Below are 21620 nucleotides of genomic sequence, written 5' to 3'. Positions count from 1 at the left end.
AAGAGTTTCGGAGAAATCTGTGAGTCTGTGAGAGAGTGAGCAAGAAAGTCAGTGAGAGTAGGGTTCTGTATGTCAGTGAGTTCAGTGAGTGAGAGAAATTGATTAGCAACCTGTGATTTACTTATTTTATATTACTGATCAAATAAACAAGTTTAGGTTTCAAAGCAACACATGTCTCAGTAAATAATTGGTACTGAATTGGTATTGGTGTCAGCAACTTGTGAAGAAGAGTGAGCACCTCCTGAAGGCCTGAGATAATAGAGGCTTCAGCGCGCTCACAACAGGGGGTAAAGGGTAAAAAAGTTCCCTGACCCCTGTGTTAGCTAATGTATTTACAATTTCATGCCCTTTAGAATTGCTTCCTACAAATTTTGTAAAATTAATAATATTTCATTACTCACAGCATTAGTGATGGGTAAAGAAATCAAACGTATGTAAGCCAGTCATAAACATATTAGCCAGTATCCTGCTGGGAGCTGGCGCAACATAATTCTCTGCCTACAGAGCACCCATGAGATTTCCATCATTCCATAGCACAAGCAGGGATTGCCATATTCCAAAAAATAGTTCTGATTCTGCAGGAGGTACAGAATACCCCTTGTGCAAGCTCTGAAAGAGTCCAGCCATTTGTGCTAGGGACAATTGGTAGGAATGAGGAAGATTCTGTCTATTCTATGGAAGTAAAGAATGTCTTATGTAATGTTTTGGAACGCAAATCTCTCCTGACAGTTGTTTTGCTTGATAAGTATGTGCATTTCATTGGCATGTGGCATTTGGTGTAGTGGCATCTTTAAGGAACCACTTCTCTTAAGTCAAGACGTGTGCTAGCACCTGGCATTCTCAGGCTGTTGACAAGATCCACTGCGGATGCCTATCTCAGTCCAAGCTGGGCCAATACCATTTGAATTCCCCATAACACCACCAGTGCATGGGCACATTACAAGAAATGTAAATAGAAGCTAGACCTAGCCAACAAAAGCCACTCAAAGCTTTATTGCTACTGCTATCTGCTATCACTGTGAGGTCAGTCTTCTAGAACCTATTTTTCAAAACAAAACTCACTAGAAGATAATTGCTCAGAATCCCTCTTTAAACTGGAGCAGACCCTGTCTAAATCTGGTGACATTTCCTTTTATGGGTATTTCAGTGCTTATAATGATTATATTTTCTTCAAGAGAGTGGATTTATCTATTACTGAGGTTCACTTCTTCTCTCCTTTGTTATCCTGCCCCACAAATTGTCCTGGTAACATATTTAACATTTGGAGAACACTGGGTGGAATATAGCATACTTGTTTCCTGTGTCAATGGCATTAACTCTGAAAGAAGGGAGCTAGAATGAGGAATAATACCCACATCATATTCCCTCACTGGTTAAAAAGTGCTTTTCAAACATTTTTGGAACAGTGTAAAACAGAATGATGTGGAAATGCCAACTATGTCCACTCAGGACATGCAAGAATTGGCTAAGCTTGTATATTAATACTTTTTCAAAGGAGGATGAAAAGTGATCCAGAATATATTACTGAAAAACTGTGAGAATTGCCGTATTTTTCTCTGCATAAGACACCCCATGTATAAGATGCCCTCCCACTTTTTGAATCCAAAATTAAGAAATCTAAGTGGGGCTTAGCAAGTGTAGGGGGAAGGGATCAAAGCACTGCACGATCGTTTTGATCCCTTTTCCCTTTATACAGCCATGGGATTACACTGATCTCCCCCCCCTCCTTTTGCTAAACCCCATGGGACTTAGTAAGCAGAGGGGAAAGCAGAGATCAAAGCCATCCTGCAGCGCTTTGATCCCTGCTTTCCTTTTGCTAAAAGGCTTGGCAAGTGGAGAGGAAAGCAGGGATCAAAGCCCTGCAGGATCACTTTCTTCCCTGCTTTCCCCCCCACTTGTGTTTGTTCTCTCCTCAGCTTACTTCCGTGTATAAGATGACACTCAATTTTTAGTCTAAAGATTTTAGACAAAAGTATAGTCTTATACATGGAAAAATATGGTACATCATAAAATCCAAATCTCATGGTGCTTGACATCACCATTCATAGACACTCCAAAAGCTGCAGTTATGAGAACATACAATAACAGGCCCTTGCTGGTGTTTATATGTGTGAGCTAAGTCTGTGGCAGCATGCCTACCAGATCTAACTAACTAGCTACCACTGAGGCTGTTCTTTACCGCAAGACCCTCGAAAGTAGGCTCAAGAACAGCAAAAAGCAACTGAAAGATCAGAAATATTTGTAGCAGAAAATAGAAAGATTGCTGTGATCTGTAAAAATGCAAGTTTCACAATCATTAAACTTATTCAAATTAAATGAAGCTCATGGTGACATCTGGGGAGGTTGGACAGGAGAGATAGAAGAGTACCAGGAAGTTTAAATGAATGAATGAATGAATGAATGAATGAATGAATGAATAAATAAATAAATAAATATATAAATATATAAATAAATAAATAAGATGAGAGCTAATCGTGTTCTGGAATGCAGTTTTGTTCTTGAACAAAACTCAGGCAAAATTGCCGTATGAAAGTTATTTTCCTACATATTTGTTCCAGCCTGGAATGGAAAATGGAGAGATAGCTCATATAATAAATTACCTTTTTACAGTTTGTTCATAATTTTTGTTCAAGATAGTGAGAGTACTGGAGAAAGAATTAAGTTCACGTACTAAGTATTTCTTAGATCTAGAAGATATGTCTGGGTCAGATGTCCTCTTCTTTCACAGCAAATTGGAAAGACCATTTGAACTAACTCCTTCTGCCTTTCCTTTCTTCAAAGGCTTGAGGAATTTCTAGCCCTCAAATGCCTTTGCTTTTCTCTTATGGAAGCTATTTTTTTCCTTTTTTTAAAAAAAAGGGACTGATGGACTGATTGGTATATTAATCCAAAAAAAGAGTGACAGAGGTTTAGAGAAAAACTGTCAATATTTTCAATGCACACAGTTGTTCATATTTCTGACAGTCCACAGGGGGCCCTTTGATTGACTTTTTGTTGTAGCAAGAAATAGATAATGGTTGCATGGGAGCCGTAAGAGCCAACAATCAAATCCCTCTTCACCAGGGGTGAATTGTAATTATTCTCTCTGTCCATTTAGGTCTGCTTCATCCTGAGATAACCATGCATTTTCAAAGCTGAAAGCATCTTTCAGAAGCTCTGTTCCTGTAGCTGTTAGAAAGTGCTTTTTATCAATCCTCAAGGGAGCTGAAACAAAAGCATTAAAAACTGTAATAGCTTTCAGCATCTTGATACAGAACTTGTGCCAAAATGTCAGAAATTGCACTGCTCTGTTCTTGGACAAATATGTTTTGAAGCCAGTATGAACATTATTGGTGATAGAGTCATGTCAACAGTGCTTTTTCTGGATGTAAATACAAAAGGTAGATGGGGCTACACTCATGAGTGAATTTCCTCTGCTTTTGTTGTTTAGTCTTCATGACCCCATAGACCAGAGCATGGCAGGCCCTCTTGTCTTCCACTGTCTTCCAGAGTATGGTCAAATTCATGTTGGTAGCTTTGCTGACAGTGCCCATCCATCTCATTCTCTGTCTTCCCCTTCTCCACTTTCCCGACATCAGGGTCTTTTCCAGGGAGTCTTCTCTTCTCATGAGATGGCCAAAGTACTGGAGCCTCAGCTTCAGGATCTGTCCTTCCAGTGAGCACTCAGGGTTGATTTCTTTCAGAATGGATAGGTTTGTTTTCCTTGCAGTCCAGGGGATTCTCCTCCAGCACCACAACTCAAAAGCATCAATTCTTTGGTGGTCAGCCTTCTTTATGGTCCAGTTCTCACTTCCATACATCGCTACCTGGAAAACCATTGCTTTGACTATGTCGGCAAGGTGATGTCTCTGTTTTTTAAGATGCTGTCTAGGTTTGTCATCACTTTCCTCCCAAGAAGCAGGCGTCGTTTAATTTCGTGGCTGCTGTCACCATCTGCAGTGTTCATGGAGCCCAAGAAAGTAAAATCTGTCGCCGCTGATTACCCCCCATCAAATCCTAACTCTTCCTATGCAACCATCCCTCCATAGGGATTACCATTGCTTTGCCAGTCATCTTATGCTTTTATGACACCATTTCCTTTCACTGACATTTCATTCCTTCAAGTACATCAAAATTAAAAGTCCTGAATTCAAATCCTATGTTAACACATATGTTGTTCACTCTGGTTTTATCATCATTGCTACTATTTGGTTGATCGAACAATCTTGCTTACGATCAATTCATCCAAATCAGTGGGACTTTAGTCATGACTGGTTTGTCCCATCCCTTCTCTAAACGTGAGAGAATTTGGAAGATCCAACCCAGTACAGTATTTTGAAAGTTTGATCAATTGTCATGTCTTCTCTGTTGCCCATAAATTTTTTATATATGGAACAACATCTTATGAGTGATTTTAAGGTAATTTCCTCAAATGTAATTATGTCAGTTCTATGCGTAATTTCTTGTTAATACTGTATACTAATGGGAATTCCCAGTGTGGTGTAGTAGTGGACAGAGTGACAGACTAGGACTCTGGCAAACAAGATTCAAATCCTCACTTGGCCATGGAAACTCACTGGGGGAGTGGAACTAATAAAATCATTCCTTAAATATCTCACTTACCTTGAAAAGCCCTGTTAGGGTTGCTGTTAGTCAGTTCCGACTTGATGGCACAGAACACACAAATATACTAATAAAGTATAGAAGTCACTTACATTTACCTGTTTCTAAACTTTCTGCTCTTTAGGACTATCCCACTTCTGATTCATTAAAAAAAAACACTACTTTTTTTTTCAGCTAGAAGATGATATTGTAGCAAAGCCTGAATATACACAGATAATAAAAGACTTTGTTGTACAACAGGAATCGAACGAGTGGATGATCCTTGAATTTTCTCAACTTGGGTTTATCGGTAAGTACAGCAATAATATCAAGATTAAAAAGGATGGAAATGAAGTTATGCTAAACTGCTTACATGTTATTTAAATAACAATCATCCACAACACTCCTCACAAATTACCCAAAATCACAAGGCTAGTCCTGAGGAAATTAACCCAAGTATTAAATCAGCGGGACTGATACAAGTACAGTATTGTCATAGCATCCAGTAACTCACTGACTAAATCTACCTTAATTGGAACTAGCAATTGGATTTAGACTCCTGTGCTTCAATCACTATTACAGGGGAAGCCTCTACAGTCAAATCAGAAATCAGTCTTTTTCTGTTCAGTAAGGTTTACTCCCAAGTAAGTGGTATAAGGCCAGAGCCTGTGATGTCCAATAAGTGTAACACAACCAGCCAATGATAGGAAGATTCAAAGGAAAAGAAGAGTACTGCAAGATCATAAAAGCCTTGTTTGTTTTTAGGCAAGCTCAATATTTGGAGATAAAACTCCCCTTCCAGAAATAGCGGTATTAATCAAACCAACATTTTGCCACAGAACAACTCTAAAACAGCATCATTACTATATAGAGGACAGAGTCCATTGGATATGCACTTCTTCCTTCAGCTACCATGGGGTTAGTGGTGCCAAATCTTCATATAGTTCAAAATCCATGTACTGTACAGTATAACTTATGCTCCCAAAAAGTAACAACAAAGCATAAACGGTTGATCAACACACAGAGAGACACATCTCCACCAACCCATGTCAGCCTCCTAGTATGCCCCTGCACCCTTCCCATGGAACCACCATAACAGAAGAGGGGGTCACCCGGCCCTGCACCATCAGACGGGAGGGGCACCATTCTGCCAACAGTAGGGCCTTAGGTGAGGCCAAGACCCACCTTTCTGAAGCCACTTCCTGGAAACGAATAGCAGCAGAATATCTATCTATCTATCTATCTATCTATCTATCTATCTATCTATCTATCTATCTATCTATCTATCTATCTATCTATCTATCTATCTATCTATCTATCTATCTATCTATCTATCTATCTATCTATCTATCTAATTTATTTATTTATTTATTTATTTATTTATTTATTTATTTATTTGGGGGGGAATATCTCTACCTGAAATTGTGCTGCTCAGATCTGTGCAATTCAGAGGAGAGGTCTAAAGTGAAATCTTGAAGGGCTTTCCGCTCCCTTCTTTCCCTCATTGTAGCCCTTTGCCCTCCTCAAACCTTCTATCAGGAGACAGAGAACCCACTAGAATTGTGGGAAGGAAACTGGAAGCATATGGAGATTTCCCCCTTGTACAAATTCAGACGATTTATGTACAAGAATCTCTTGGGATCCTACCTAATGGCCAGAATCCAGTTCATCACTGAATAACAAAGTTATGCACATATAACTTTGTGCACACGTTATGCTCAGATAAATTAAGAAGTTGCTAAAAACAGGACTGTTCAAAGCTGCCTTTTACTAATTATTGTACCTGTGATGTCCAATACAGTATCATTTTAAATTGTTTATTTATCTAAAGATGGGTTAGCTAATCATTGTTTCATTGATTGTTTGGCTGATTGTTTCTATTTGCATATTGTTTTGTATTTATGCTTTCTCTTTGTACACTTTGTTGTAAACCACCCAGAGAGTGCATTGCACTATGGGGTGATATATAAGTTGAAATAATAAATAAATTAAAATTACTGCAGGTTGTGCAATTCAATCACATAGTTGTGCTGTTCCCATTGTGACCAGATGCATAATACAGTGCTGGAAGGGCTTTGTGGATGACACTTCCATTGTGGCACTATTATAGTTACTGTTCTTAGCTACACAACAAGATTTCAGCCAGTGTCCTTTAAGCAGACTACTGTATAAGTATAAGAAAAATCTGAGCGATATGATGCAAAAAATGTCAGCAAAAAAACTGTATATCCTCCAAGCCACATGTAAACATGGACAGAAAGTAGAACCAATATAGCACCAGAGGTTCACATCACATACCCAGCTAGTTCCATTCTACAGTGGGGTCTCTACTTAAGAACTTAATCCGTATTGGAAGGTGGTTCTCAAGTGGAAAAGTTCTTATGTAGAATCTGCATTTCCCATAGGAATGCATTGAAAACCATTTAATCCGTATCTGCTCTTTTCCGTCCATAGAAACTAATGGGAAGCTGCTATTCCGCCTTCTGCCACTAGAGGGGGATATTTTTTCTTTTTTTCTTAGGTCAGGGAACAGTGTTAAAAGCACTTCTGGCGAAGCTAATTTTGAAGCAATGGACTGAAAACCAATTAATCCGTTCTGGCTGTTTTTTTGTTATGTAGAGGTGCGTTTGTACATTGAAGCATTAGTTCCCATAGGAACTAATGCAAAGCTGGTTAATACATACTCTACCACTAGGGGGAGAATTTTTTTAACCTAAGATGACCTAAGGTTAAAAAAAGAGCAGGAAAGGTTTTTTTCCCTGTTCTTATCTAGAATTTCTGTTCTCAAGTAGAAGCAAAATTTAGCAAACGGAGCTGTTCTTAAGTAGAATTGTTCTTAAGTAGGGACGTTCTTAAGTAGAGACCCCACTGTACTTGTTTTTTGAGGTGCAGAAATGTTTCAGACCACTTGAGCAGCTTGATTGCCTTTGTTTCTATCTTAGAACCTGACTACACAGGATAAAATGCAGGAAATACTATGGGTTTGGGGTGAGCTGATTTTCCTTTTTCCCATTGATCACATGATACAACAGAAAATGGGAATCAGCATGGAGTCCCATACCTCCAATCCATAGTTTTTCCTCCCCACCAAAGACCTTCTACTATTTAAAACTCAAATTCTTTCACTTTTGTTCAAAGTGTATTATCGCTTTGAAGCGATGCAGAAAGGGAAGCCTAACTGAATGTGGGCACACGCACATAAAGCATCTTCCCCTTCACCTCTCATCTCACCAGCTATGAGGCCTTGTGACTTGACCCTCGGTGTCGAGTTGCACTTAAGTTGCATCAGTGACTTGACTTGGACTCGACTTGGGGTTTTTCCCCAATGAACTCATGCGTGACTTGCAAATGGGAACATTTTTCTGAGCTGTTTGTCAAATCCCCCCACTGCCCCTCGGTGCCTACCTACTCCTGCCACCACCACACGCCTCTGTCCTCAGAAGAAAGCAGCAGGCTTGGTTTCCCTTCCAGGAGCCAGGGCCGCCACTTCTGGGCATGCTCAGACCTCTGCTATATGCAGAACTGCAAGCAAACAGCAAAATAAAATATGTAGTGATTTAAATCACAGACCCAAATATCCTGGTGCAACTTCATAGCGAGTGACTGTGAGTGAATTTGCATTTCCTTTGCTGTGTAATTGCATTCTTAGTCAATATGTATTTTCTATAGATGATATGCTAGATTCAGGTGAGAACACAGAAAGTTACATTAAGGATAATTAATAAAACCACATGCTGAAACCGTTGATAACTGACCACAACTAATATGATGCTCTAGGTCTAGGTTCAGCTATGAATGACTTCTGTACAGTGGTGCCTCGCTTAACGAGCGCACCGCATAATGACGAAATCGCATAGCGATCCGTTTTTTCGGATCGCTAATGCGATCACTTAAGTTTTTTTAAATAGGGCTAAATTCGCTTTGCGAAGACCGGTAAGCGTTTCGCTTACCGATCTTCGCAAAACGAAGCCCGACGATCAGCTGTTCGGCGGCCAAAATGGCTGCCGGAAGCACGGAAATGGCCCAAAATGGCCGCGCGCAGCGTTTTCGCACCCTCGTTAAGCGAGATGAGGGCGCGAAAATGGCTGCCGGCCATTATGAAGCTTCGCTGAACGGTGAGTATTTGGCCCATTTGGAACGCATTCAACCATGTTTAATGCGTTCCAATGGAAATCCCTGCCCCGTTCAACGATGCACCACTGTATATAGTTTTAGTTATCTTTCTTATAAGTACTGTTTTTAGGTCTGTCAGACTTCAAGTACATTTTAAAAAAATCAATGCGGCAGAATCATACTGGTATCAGTGTGCTTACTCTAGGTACTACCAACATCTAAATCAATCCCTTTAGGACTAAATAAGGACCAAGAAACTGAAGTTAATAATTTTCTTGTTATGTACCCTGTTTTGTAAATAAAGTTGTGCTTTTCTTTTCTCTTTTGAAAATGCATTTTCAGGAAAATTATTCCGATGCAGAGACTTACCACAGATAGTAGAATTTTTTTTAATGTTCTACAAAGATAAGCCAATTGACTGGCTTCTAGACCACTTACTTTGGGTTAAAGTTTGTAATCCAGAGAAAGATGCAGTAAGTACTACATTTATTAACATGTAAGTTATATTTGGAGGGCGGGGTACAAAACTGTTCCACTAAAAAAAAAAAAGATTGCTTAGACAAATGGAGTTCCAGAGCTATAGGGCAGATGTACAAGGAGAGTTCAACATAATTAACTGAATAAGTTTCCTGAAATACTAGTGTCAATTGTTATGTTATCCCACAAGGAGAAATGCATATTGCATCATGCTGGAAGTACTACTGTACACCGCAAAGAAACAGAACCAGAAATTATAAGCTTTTTTTTAAAAAGGCTGTAATCTTAGACAGAACTATGTAATAAATGTCATTTTAAGGTGTTGATCATTTGGTTGGTTTCAACCTTGGACATTTTATGGAAATATTTAATAACTAACTAAATAATTTAAAAATGTACACATGTATTTACTCACTGCTTTACATTATAGCCAAGTGTCATTCCTTCAGTGTTGTCACATGAAAAGATATACTAAAATAGTTATGGAATGTGAAGGGGTGTACTCACTTCTGTGATATACTGCATGTATGATATTTGATTTGTATCACTTTAGTTAACTTTCTAAATTCAAACGCTCTTTAGACACCTTCAGAATTCAAACTGATGTGTGCTAAGCCTTGCACTAAGACATAGTATATGGTTCATCTTGTTAAAAATTAGGGTATCTGCTGGAATAGTAGACATAATTTTAAATATTAACATTTAATAATATTGCTTGATTGTTAATTTTGCTAAGAAAAAATTGATTTGTGAGTAGTCTTTACTCTTTCAACAAATACTTAAAACTCAACAAGAATCTCATAGACAAATGTCTGGTTATTTAAAATCACTATATGAAATTCCTAGTTAGGTGAACAGGTATCCAGTGTTATCAGCAGTTATTATCTCATTAGGGCTGTCCTCTCACAGTTCTGCAATGCCAACAGGTGTGGCAAGGACTACTGGATAGCTCAGAGGTTTAGGAGGCTGGGAATTCAATTCCCCACTATGCCTTCTTGACAGAGGCTGGACTCAATGATCCATAGGGTCCCTTCCAGCTCTGCAGTTCTAAGATGAGGATGAGGATGATATAACCTCTTCAGACAAAAGTACTGTATTTCTTTAGCTTTCCTCTCTTTTTAATAGAGGCAAGTGGTGGTGATCAGAAATATTAGTGCAGAGTACAGTGACCAGTGGAAGAGTATTAGAAGCCAGGAGTAGATGGGGCTAACTAATTCTGGTCTGATCCTCATCCTCTTCTCCTGCAGTGACACTATTACAATTTCATACATTTAACATCAAACTCAACTGAAAAATAGTGTCTTACATTGATTTGGTAGGTTTCTAGGATTTCATACAGAATTATCTCTTGGGAGGAAAAATGTGTACTCCACTACTGCTTCCGGTCACAAGTTGGGTGGTTGTGTCCCACCTGCCATAACAGATTGCCTTCTAGTGCTTATCAGTCCATGCTTGCCTCAGTTCCTCCTGCTCTCCACTCTTTTCTTCAAATCACCCTTGTTGCCACCTACCTTACACCAGTTTATTTTCATCTCTCCCTGGAAATTTTGGCTCTCTATCCACCACAAGCATTTAGGAATGCTTGTGAATATTCGGCAACATTACATCAAGTTTGCTACAACTGTGTACAGTGGACCTTCGACTTACGGAATTAATCCGTATTGGAACTGTGGCTGCAGGTCGAAAATTCTGTAGGTCGAGGGTCCATTTCCCATAGGAATGCACTGAAAACCATTTAATCCATTCCAGCCAAAGAAAAAAAAATCCCGGGCTTCCAAAGCTGCCCCTGCTGCCCTCTGCCTTCTGTCCCCACTGTCCTCTGCCTCCCGTCCATGCAGGGACAGGAGACAGAGGGCACCCGGGGAAAGGAGACAAGAGGCCAGTAGGTCCAGCTTTCTAAGCCCCGAAAGCTGGCAGCAGGCGCGGAGCGGCTTTCGGCTTTCCCGCTTCCAAAGCTGCAAGCCAAAAGAAAGCTGCCCCCACTGCCCTCTTGTCTCCTGTCCCTGGTGCCCTCTGCACCAGGGACAGGAGACAAGAGGGTACCGGGGGATGCTTTGAATTACCCACCCTTTCCCCTGCCTTTCGTAGGTCAAAGCTCCGGCCACAAGTCGAACTAACATTTTGCGGCCAGAGCTTTTCGTACCTCGAAATTTCCGTAAGTAAGGACCTTCGTATGTCGAGGGTCCACTGTAATATCAAATATTTCACTATCACAGCACAGTGCGAGATAGATGCTTTGTTCATCTGTGCTTGCGGGTGGTTTGCAAGAAAGCAAAAATATAGGTATTCACAGAAATTGAAATTCAGCTGATTGTACTAATTATCTCTTGCTGTTGTTTATCACACAAAATGGTTTCCTTTCCAGAAACACTGTGAAAGACAAAAGGCCTCTTTGCGCATTCGTTATAAGCCATCTCTTTTTCAGCATGTGGGACTTCATTCTTCTTTAGCTGGAAAAATTCAGCATTTGAAAGTAAGACCACGTTTTCATTTTGCTTCTTTCTTTCAGTCTCCAAATGAATACAAATAGGGACCAAAATATAACTGGCACCCCATTCGAAGAGAAAAGAAACCAGGTCTTGGTTAGCAGCAAGCTGTGTGTAGCATAGAGTTACCTCTCAGGGCCTCTGGCCATTCCAGCTGAGGGATTTCTGCAAAATCAAGCCCAAAGAAATAACTTCTCTAAGTCATAGCAAAGAACAGATTTAGAGTATCAAGATTATATTTTGTCTACCTACAATTTGGTATTAATATCATATAATAGTTTTCTTTATCCATGAATATATGTTTTTTTATGTTTTACAGGATAAAGATTTCCTCAAAAACGCATTATTTAAAGTACATGCCAACCCACCTGCTGAAGTATCTACAAGCCTGAAAGTATTCCAGCACTTCACTTTAGAAAAGGCTTATAAAGGAGTGGAATGTTTTTGGGCATTTGCCCCCGTGGCTGGAGATTACATCCTGCTCAACTTTCAGCAGCCACTGAAAATTGAAAGGTAAGCACTACATAGGGCAAAGATATGTCCCTGAATTAAATCATTTCCTGAGCAAAATAGTTCTGCCTAAGCAGTCTAGTCTCTCCTAAAAACACTTAAATTCCAGATTTTATTATATTTATAAATACTGTCTTTTGTAGATACCTATTTAGAAGTGGAAACCCAGAGCATCCCGGAGACAAGGTCTCTAACGCTACTGTAGATGTTTTACCTGTTGATGTAAGTATCTCACATTCAAAAAAATCTGTAAGAAAGAACAGCTCTCTTAATATTTCTGGCCAGTAATCCTTATGAATGAGACTATTACATCTCACACTAACTATCAGAGAAAAGTACCACCTCTATTTTTTCCCCAGTCCACTGTCTATGTTCAGCATAAGATAACGTCATGCACTTGATTGATGTTGCTGTGAAAGCAAAGCAGATCAGAAAAAGATAAAGCTAGATAAGATGTTTGGTTCACAATCAGAAGTAGGGGTCCTCTAAGATGACTATATGTCCAAGCACAAGCTTTTCTAATATCTGTATTTTGCAAGATAGGTTTGTTTTATGATTGAGGAAACATAGACTTAATTTGGAAGTCTGATAGCTCAGCCATGAAACTTCCTAGAGTATTAGTTCCCAAATCCGGGTAAGCACATGTTCTTGGATTAAAACTCCCAGAAATTTTCATCACTCACTGTGTTGCCCAGGATTTCTGAAACTCCTATCCAAGAACATCTGAAGACCCAAATGTGTTATTAGCTTCCAAATATTACCTGAGCATCTTGTTTAGTTTTACACTGACTGAAAACCGTGACTGCCACAGGGTAAGACTCTAGTAAATCTGACATTACCTTAAGAAAGTAAGCTTTGGGGAGTGTGTATATGAAGACATCTTTGCCTTTTAAGAAATAATTGGCTGTGCTGATGTTAGAATCCCGTTCAGATATTGGCTATTGATCTTGTATACACCTCTTTATTAGAATTATCAGTAAGTTAATTATGGATTTGGGGAAGTTTGGGTTATTATATACATTTTCCTCATGCCATGTTTTTCTGGCAGCAGCAACTTTCACCTTTGTGCTGTCTGTTTTAGGCCATCACAGTGATTTGTTTATGAACACTGCAGCAATTCAATTGGGCTTCTATTGAAATTAATTGGCTGTTTTTTGATAGACGCTAGAACTATGTTTTCCGAAGAATGGAAGGAAAAGCAAAACCATTCTGTTGCCTGGATTAATACTTTGTAGTTTGAAATGGCAATGAATTCATTACTCTTTTTTACTAAATGATGGGAAAGCAAACAAATAGAAACCTTTATTAAATGTCTGTTTCATTGGTTCACAGACAGAATCCCATCAGTCCTAACTGTAAAGCTGAATGTCAGCAGAAGGGGGACAGAGGCAGTGCATAAGGAAAGAGGTGGACATTGCCTAAGCCTCAGGTGGGGCAGTGCACAATTGCCCTAAAGGACCAGCCTCCACTGGGCCACAACCTGTCTATAGAATATTGAGACACTGTGAGTGATTAACACAATAGTTGAACACACTCTCTGATGTCGAGTGTGGCTGCTTCCCTGGTCTTACAAATAGCTTACAGCCATTTTCAGCAGGCCCCTTGGGGGACCCTGGCACATTTGAAGGGGGCCACAGACTGGAAGCAGTTCTTCACGTACCACCCTATAAAGTTCATTATGTGACTTATACAATCCTGATTTTTCCTGTATTTCTTTCATGTTGTCTTCATGGCTGTGGCCAAAATTAAAAGAAGGTGAGAATGGTTGGTAAAGCCATGAAACATGCTGGATGAGAACTAAAATAAATATACCTGGCATAATAATAGATACAGTGGTGCCTCGCTTTACGATTGCCCCGCGTTACAATGAAACTGCTTAACGACGATCTTTTTGCGATCACAATTGTGATCGCAGAATGATGGTCTGAATGGGGGAATTTCGCTTTGCGATGATCGGTTCCCTGCTTCAGGAACTGATTCTTCGCAAAATGACGGTTTTTGAACAGCTGATCGGCGGTTTCAAAATGGCCACCGGGTGATTAAAATGGCTCCCCACTGTGTTTAGGGACGGATTCCTCACTATACAGGCAGTGAAAGTGGCCGCCATATGGAGGATCTTCGCTGGGCCGTGAGTTTTTTCCCCACTGGAACGCATTGAACGGGTTTCAATGCATTTCAATGGGGTTTTTATTTTCGCTTTATGATGTTTTCGCTTAACGGTGATTTTCCTGGAATGGATTATCGTCGTTAAGCGAGGCACCACTGTACAAGGCTATCCAGATAGCAGTAGGGTGCATAATTGTGTACTGATGATGGCAACAATGAAACCGAACTTTACTGCCTCTGCAGCATCTTTAAGCAGTTGGATGACAAAAGTCATTCCATGCAGTGCAGGGACTGATCATACCTAGCCTAGTCTGTGGTTTGCCGGAGCCATTGTAGGCATCCAGTGACAACTGTGCTTTGCTTACATTTTGAAGAAAAACTCACTCAAGGCTCAATCACACATAAGAAAAGAACTCCAGTTATATCAATTATTTTCATACCTCTGTTCTACTGATTCATTTTTTTAGTAGTCACGTGCTGTATATATCATAGTGTTCACATTGTTTTTAACTGCATTTATTCATTTCTTTCTATCCATACTTGCTATGCTACACTGCTCTTTCATTTTATTTCAGTTCATTTTCTCTGCTATTTCAGTTTATTTTCAGTTCATTTTCTCTGCTGACTTTAATATCACTGTTAATACAGCTCTCAAAATGACATCCGGTGCTTAATATTAACCTTTGTACAGGTGGTACCAATTATCATAGTGTGAGAATATTAACAAAATGTTGTTGTTCAGCTTACATGTTCGCCCAGCTATTGAATCATGGCTTATTCAAACTATCTTAAGCACAACTGCCCATGTGGAATCAGTGAATGGTGATGTGGTGGAGAGGTACATGATGGATTTAAGAAGATGGCACATCCAGTTTTGGAACAGCCCTCCATATTTGACTACTGCTTTTTAGAAGACAAGTCACTTGGCCTAAGCAACATAGCCCTAGGTTATTTGGTAGATAGCCTTTTCATGTATAGACCCATTGAATCGGTAAGATATACAAAGGAGATTCTTTTGATCATAACAGGGGTTCCCAGCTTGGGTGCTGGGACCCTCAAGGGGTCATGAAGTGTTTTTTGAAGGTTTGCCACAGTTCTTTTTAGTTGGAATTATTTCTATATTTATTACATTAAATATTGTATACACAGTGATGTTTTATTTTAATCCTCTTGGCCCACAAATAGATAATTTTAATCTGAGCCAGAGTTGTGGGCAACCTAAGTTCTTAGTTATTTATGAACCCCTTTGGGTGGATTTTCCTTTTATGTATTCATGGGGAAGGTGTTTATTTGGGCTTGAAGGGGAGGGGCTCCTGGCTGAGGTGGCATTCGGGGGTGGGGAAGGAAACATGGAGAATTGTTTCCACACCCAACAAAGTAAATCAAACTCAAAGTGTACATATATTATTTTCCTTCTAAGATTTTATTCAGCAGAGGCAGATTTACAGCCCCCATAATTATGTATTATTACATTAATATGTAAGGTTAGACTTATATTCTGAAAAATATTTTTTAAATTTTTTCTTTACCCCATTAAAATGTCCTTTTATGCAAATATGGTAGGGGGCTGCAGGTTACTCGGCTATTATAAATGGAAGTCATGACTCAAAAAAGGTTGGGAAACACTGGGCCACACTATGACTTGTAGACTTATTTAGTGGTAATGCACAAACAGTTGTCATTCTGCTACACAGGCAGCAGCTACAGTCATATGCTTTCAACTCCTCCCCAAACTTATACCTTTTTCTGAGGCATTTCCTGATCACTAAACACGAGGTCATTGTTTTCCTGTGTTTCTGTTACTTTTGATTTTATAATGTTTTGTTTGAAAACTACTTTACATTTCTTAGATAGCAACAAGGATATACAGTGGTGCGTCGCATTACGTTAATTCATTCCAGCGAAATCGCTGTTGAACAAAAACGTCGTAATGCGAAAATAAAAAGCCCATTGAAACGCATTGAAACCCCTTCAGTGCGTTCCAATGGGGTCAAAACTCACCGTCCAGCGAAGGTCCGCCATAGGGTGGCCATTTTCCGTGGCTGTCTTGCGAGGAATCCGTCCCAGAAAACAGCGGGGAGCCATTTTATTTAACCGGCGGCCATTTTGAAAACGCCGATCAGCTGGAGGAAAATCGTCGTTTTGCGAAGAATCGGTTTCCGAAGCAGGGAACCGATCATCGCAAAGCGAAAAAAAAAACCATTCAGACCATTGTTTTGCGATTGCAATTGCAATCACAAAAAGAGCGTCGTAATGTGGTTTCGTCATAATGCGGTTTTGTCGTAATGCGGGGCAATCGTAAAGCGAGGCACCACTGTAAATATTTTAAGTAACTATAAATATGCACAGCATTGGGTTACAGTGTTTCTTTTATTGGACTAAGAAGAAAACACTTTTGCTATCATTTCAAGCAGCAGCAACATGGTGGCTTGTCTCATCCAGTGGGTGAGCGGATGAATCGTAACACAGCATCATTTCCAAAGACATTCTTAGTATACAAAATAAACAAACAAAATATGGTAGCCTCAGCTATGCTATGAAAAGGAGGTCATTTTTGGCTGAGTTGTAGTTACAACTATTCGCTAAGAAGATTTTCTAGAAGAAAATTTATGTAAGAGAGCTCAGCTTTTCTTCCGGAACAGTGGTGGAGATTTTCATTCTTTTTTGTTACAGGAGATTGATTTACAATCCACCGGAGGCAATGCACAGTACTTAAAAGATGTAAAAACTCGGGATGGATATTTTCAGATAGGTAAAAAAAAAAAAAACCCACCCAAGATGGATCCAGTTTGATTTTCATATTCTTCAAAATAGTTTTGTTCCCAGGAGTTTAGCAATGGGGGGGGGGGGAAGGAAGGTGTAATTGGATCCAAAAGTGCTCTTCCTCTCACAGAAGGATTGTACTTAGAAGTAATAGATCTCCCCTGGAGTGACATATAAAGAATCTTCAATTAGTTCCACTTCTTCCTTCCTGTTATATATCATATAAGAATTATTATGTATTTTTAAGCCAATACTGACTTATGGTGAGCCTTGCCAAGGTTTTCCTGGTAGAGAATACTCAGAAGTGGCTCACCATTCCCTTCTTTTGGGGGCATCTTGGGACTGTGCAGCTTGCCCAAAGCCACATAGGCTGGCTTTTCTCCCTGGAGGCACTGTGAGGGATCAAACTCCCAATCTCTAGCTCAACAGATACCTAAACTGTCTAGCCAGCTTATATATCTTAGGCTAGTCTTTTAAACTGCTCTTGGAAAATAATGCATAACAAAATACATGTCTTTACATGCAGGTGCATTTGAAGATGGAATAGCAGATGGCATTGTCAGCCCATCTTTAGGCAGAATAAAAGCTCTTCGTATATCTATCCACTCTAGTTCTCCCATGTGGGTGTTACTGAGTGAGGTAAGGAGGCAGAAAGAGGAAACTATGAAAAGATAATTAAATTCTCTTATGCTTAAGTCCAACTATATTAATATGCAAGAAGCCTATATGTTGTCACAATTATGGGGAGACAAATTTCTTCTTAATGTTGGTAATTAAATCACACTGGAGTTCTTCTAACCCAGAGGCACTCTGAACTTAATTCTTAGAGTTAGAACATTAAAGGAACTGATTGTGCTCTTTGTTTAATTGAGTCGAGCAGTAAGATGTACTTAGAAACCGTTGGCTATGAGTCATGTTTGAAAGGGTTTTACTGTTACAGTAACATCTTCAGAATGGGCTTTAAATACCATGAATATGTGTCAGTTTTGGACAAATATTCCTACAAAATTTACAAAACCTCCAAAACACTTTATTGGGAGAATTGGATGAAACTACTAAATGTTTCTAACAACAAGGCCAGTGGAGGTTATGGCATTCCAGTTGAACTATTCAAAATCTTAAAAGATGACACTGTTAAGGTGCTACACTCAATATGCCAGCAAGTTTGGAAAACTCAGCAGTGGCCAGTGCATTGGAAAAGATCAGTCTACATCCCAATCCCAAAGAAGGGCAGTGCCAAAGAATGTTCCAACGACTGTACAATTGCACTCATTTCACACGCTAGCAAGGTTATGCACAAAATCCTACAAGGTAGGCTTCAGCAGTATGTGAACCGAGAACTCCCAGAAATACAAGCTGGATTTCGAAGGGGCAAAGGAACTAGAGACCAAATTGCTAACATGCACTGGATTATGGAGAAATCCAGAGAGTTCCAGAAAATATCTACTTCTGCTTCACTGACTATGCAAAAGCCTTTGACTGTGTGGACCACAGCAAACTACAGCAAGTCCTTGAAGAAATGGTAGTGTCTGACCACCTTATCTATCTCCTGAGAAATCTATATGTGGGACAGGAAGCAACAGTTAGAACTGGATATGGAACAACTGATTGGTTCAAAATTGGGAAAGGAGTACGACAGGATTGTATATTGTCCCCCTGGTTATTTAACGTATATGCAGAATACATCATATGAAAGGCTGGACTGGATGAATCCCAAACCGGAATTAAGATTGCTGGAAGAAATATCAACAACTTCAGATATGCGGATGATACCACTCTGATGGCAAAGTGAGGAGGACTTGAAGAACCTCTTAATGAGGGTGAAAGAGGAGAGCGCAAAAACTAAGATCATGGCCACTGGTCCCATCACTTCCCGGTAAATAGAAGGGGAAGATATGGAAGCAGTGACAGATTTTACCTTTTTGGGCTCCATGAACGCTGCAGATGGTGACAGCACCCACAAAATTAAAAGACACCTTCTTCTTGGGAGAAAAGCGATGACAAACCTAGACAGCATCTTAAAAAGGAGAGACATCACCTTGCCGACAAAGGTCCACATAGTCACAGCTACTGGTTTTTCCAGTAGCGATATATGGAAGTGAGAGCTGGACCATAAAGAAAGCTGACTACTGAAGAATTGATGTTTTTGAATTGTGGTGCTGGAGGAGACTCTTGAGAGTCCCTTGGACTGCAAGGAGAACAAACCTATCCATTCTGAAGGAAATCAACCCTGAGTGCTCAGGAAGGACAGATCCTGAAGCTAAGGCTTCAGTACTTTGGCCATCTCATGAGAAGACTCCCTGGAAAAGACCCTGATGTTGGGAAAGTGTGAAGACACGAGGAGAAGGGGATGACAGAGGACGAGATGGTGTCCTCAAAGCTATCAATATGAATTTAACCAAACTCTGGGAGGCAGTGGAAGACAGGAGGGCCTGGTGTGCCCTGGTCCATGGGGTCACAAAGAGTTGGACACAACTTAACGACTAAACAACAACAACTGAATGTTTCATCAATGTAATTAATTTATAATACAGTATTTGAAAATGTTGGCTAATAATGTCTTTGCTTTTTTTTTCAGATTTTTATAAAGACACGAAAAAAATAATAAGAAAAGTAGTTTCTCCAAGAATATGGAAGTCTTAAAGGCTGCAAGGAAAGATCACCATCTAGTGGTAGCAATAAAATGGTGAAAAGTAAAAAATGATTCTTCTTCCTAATACTATGTAGTAGGGCAGAAGACAGCTGTACATTTTGTATAGAGAACATAAATGCTTATTAAATCTGAAATATTTGAAATATTTGTCATCATTGAAATGTATCATCAAAAAGCTCTTTTTAAATAAAAAGTCTTTCTAATCATTTGAATGTGATTTAATTCAGCAAAATAAATTGTTATACTGATGAAGGGGAGATAAGGATGCAACATGAAAAGCATGGAATGCCTTGAAACTACAGTATCTCTTTGTAGTGTTTAGGTAAGCAGAACAAGAGTCGTGCATGGGATTACTTTTTTCTCTTTGCACAATGGTAAGTGATGTTCCACAACAGCTTGCTCCACGGTTACGTAATAGTGCCGCATGGATGGGTTCAGACTGTTAGCCATTAGAATGGAAAGATACACTGTTTTTTTTTGGGGGGGGGGTAAACAGAAAATAATGTAAATTTTATTAGTTCTCCACAGAGCACATGGGAATATTCCATTCCCTCTGAGTTCATCTGGAGTACATTATTATGTACTTCACATTTCTGACATTCAAGGATTATAGTTTTTGATATCCTTTAAATAATATCACTGGAGACCTGTTTTGTTTCTTATAATATTTGCTTAAACTGGAAACAGATAAGGGAGCTAGTCGTATTTGTGGTGTAGTGCATATAGACACATAATGGACAAAATGTCAGACTAGGATCCAGGAGACCTGGGTTCAAATCACTGCTTGGCTATGGAAGCTTACTGGGGGGGATGGCAATGGAAAACCTCTCCTTGGAACCTTGAAAATTTCACATACCTTGAAAATTAGAGGAGTGCAGATTTCTGTTTTTGGATTATAATTCCCAGAATTTCCAGGCCTCTTTTGCAAATTCTGACTTGATGGCACATGACAAAACAAATACACAGGAAGTGTACAGTGACTAGCAAATGCTCTCCTGTAAGAAGACAGAATAGCTACTAATCCTACATCAAATATTTAAAGAGAACAAAGGTGTCTTCGGTGTGTGCAAGATCTTATAAAATGTAATCCATAACTCTTTCTAGCTGTCTGTTTCTTAAAACTCTGACAGCATATTTTATAACAGATACAGTGTCAAAGAAGCCATGGGGTTCTCCTTTCCAAATCCTTGATACTCATCAGCAAACATTTAAACAAATGCATAAAAAATGATGCATTACTGTAGTCAAGACAGCCCAAACTTAATAATTATGTTATGGAAAATTAAGAGAGCAAATGGACAGAACCTTGGAAATTTGATTATAGATTCCTCTTAGAATTCCAGCTATTATATACTGTATTACATTCTAGAGCTCATAATTCAGGTATAATTTCAAAATGTTATTAGCTGAGGAAGCAAGTGCAGCTGTTATAAATACTTTATCAAATTGGTTTTAAATTATTTTTAGTTTCAACACTGCCTCTCTCTTTGGATTCTTTTTTCTGCTGTGTCCTGACTATTTTTTATGCCTATACAATCGACAATTCAGCTGAAGAAATGGTTTAACATTAAACAAATGGCCTCAATCAATCAAATGAAAAGCTTCATTAACTACCTAAAAAGTTTCCCTGCTTTGCACTACTGTGTTCCTTCTCTTCCACTCTGTTCTGTATATCTGTACTTCTCAAAATGTGGTGGAAGAACAGAAAGTTAAAAACCAAAACTGCGTATATAAAACTTCAAATCAATACATAATTATTTGGATTTAAGTACATGGCCCCTGATTGTTTCACCAAACTAGGAGCTCATGCTATGTGCCCCTAAGCTGCCACCAGTTGATTTCATCAACAATACCTATTATTAATAATAGATGTCCAGACTGTATGTCATTTCAAAACAACTAAATAGAAATTGTTTATTGATACAGGTGTT

General features: G+C 39.3%; 1 protein-coding gene across 2 annotated transcripts in view; it reads left to right on the top strand.

Moving 5' to 3' along the window:
* Positions 1 to 21282, top strand: part of MGAT4D (MGAT4 family member D) — a 58797-nt gene extending 37515 nt beyond the window's left edge. For both annotated transcript variants that reach the window (XM_020783064.3, XM_078394727.1), the window contains 8 exons: positions 4777 to 4891; positions 9037 to 9167; positions 11537 to 11644; positions 11977 to 12170; positions 12311 to 12389; positions 16947 to 17025; positions 17563 to 17675; positions 19615 to 21282. In XM_020783064.3, the coding sequence (XP_020638723.3) occupies positions 4777 to 4891; positions 9037 to 9167; positions 11537 to 11644; positions 11977 to 12170; positions 12311 to 12389; positions 16947 to 17025; positions 17563 to 17675; positions 19615 to 19641 (846 nt within the window). In that variant the 3' untranslated portion in view covers positions 19642 to 21282. The remainder of the gene's footprint in view (positions 1 to 4776; positions 4892 to 9036; positions 9168 to 11536; positions 11645 to 11976; positions 12171 to 12310; positions 12390 to 16946; positions 17026 to 17562; positions 17676 to 19614) is intronic.
* Positions 21283 to 21620: the final 338 nt, after the last annotated feature.

The sequence above is a fragment of the Pogona vitticeps genome, chromosome 5, assembly GCF_051106095.1.
Source record: "Pogona vitticeps strain Pit_001003342236 chromosome 5, PviZW2.1, whole genome shotgun sequence".
NCBI lineage: Eukaryota > Metazoa > Chordata > Lepidosauria > Squamata > Agamidae > Pogona > Pogona vitticeps.
The sequence above is the reverse complement of the archived record's forward strand: the minus strand, read 5'-3'. Positions and strand labels throughout refer to the sequence as shown.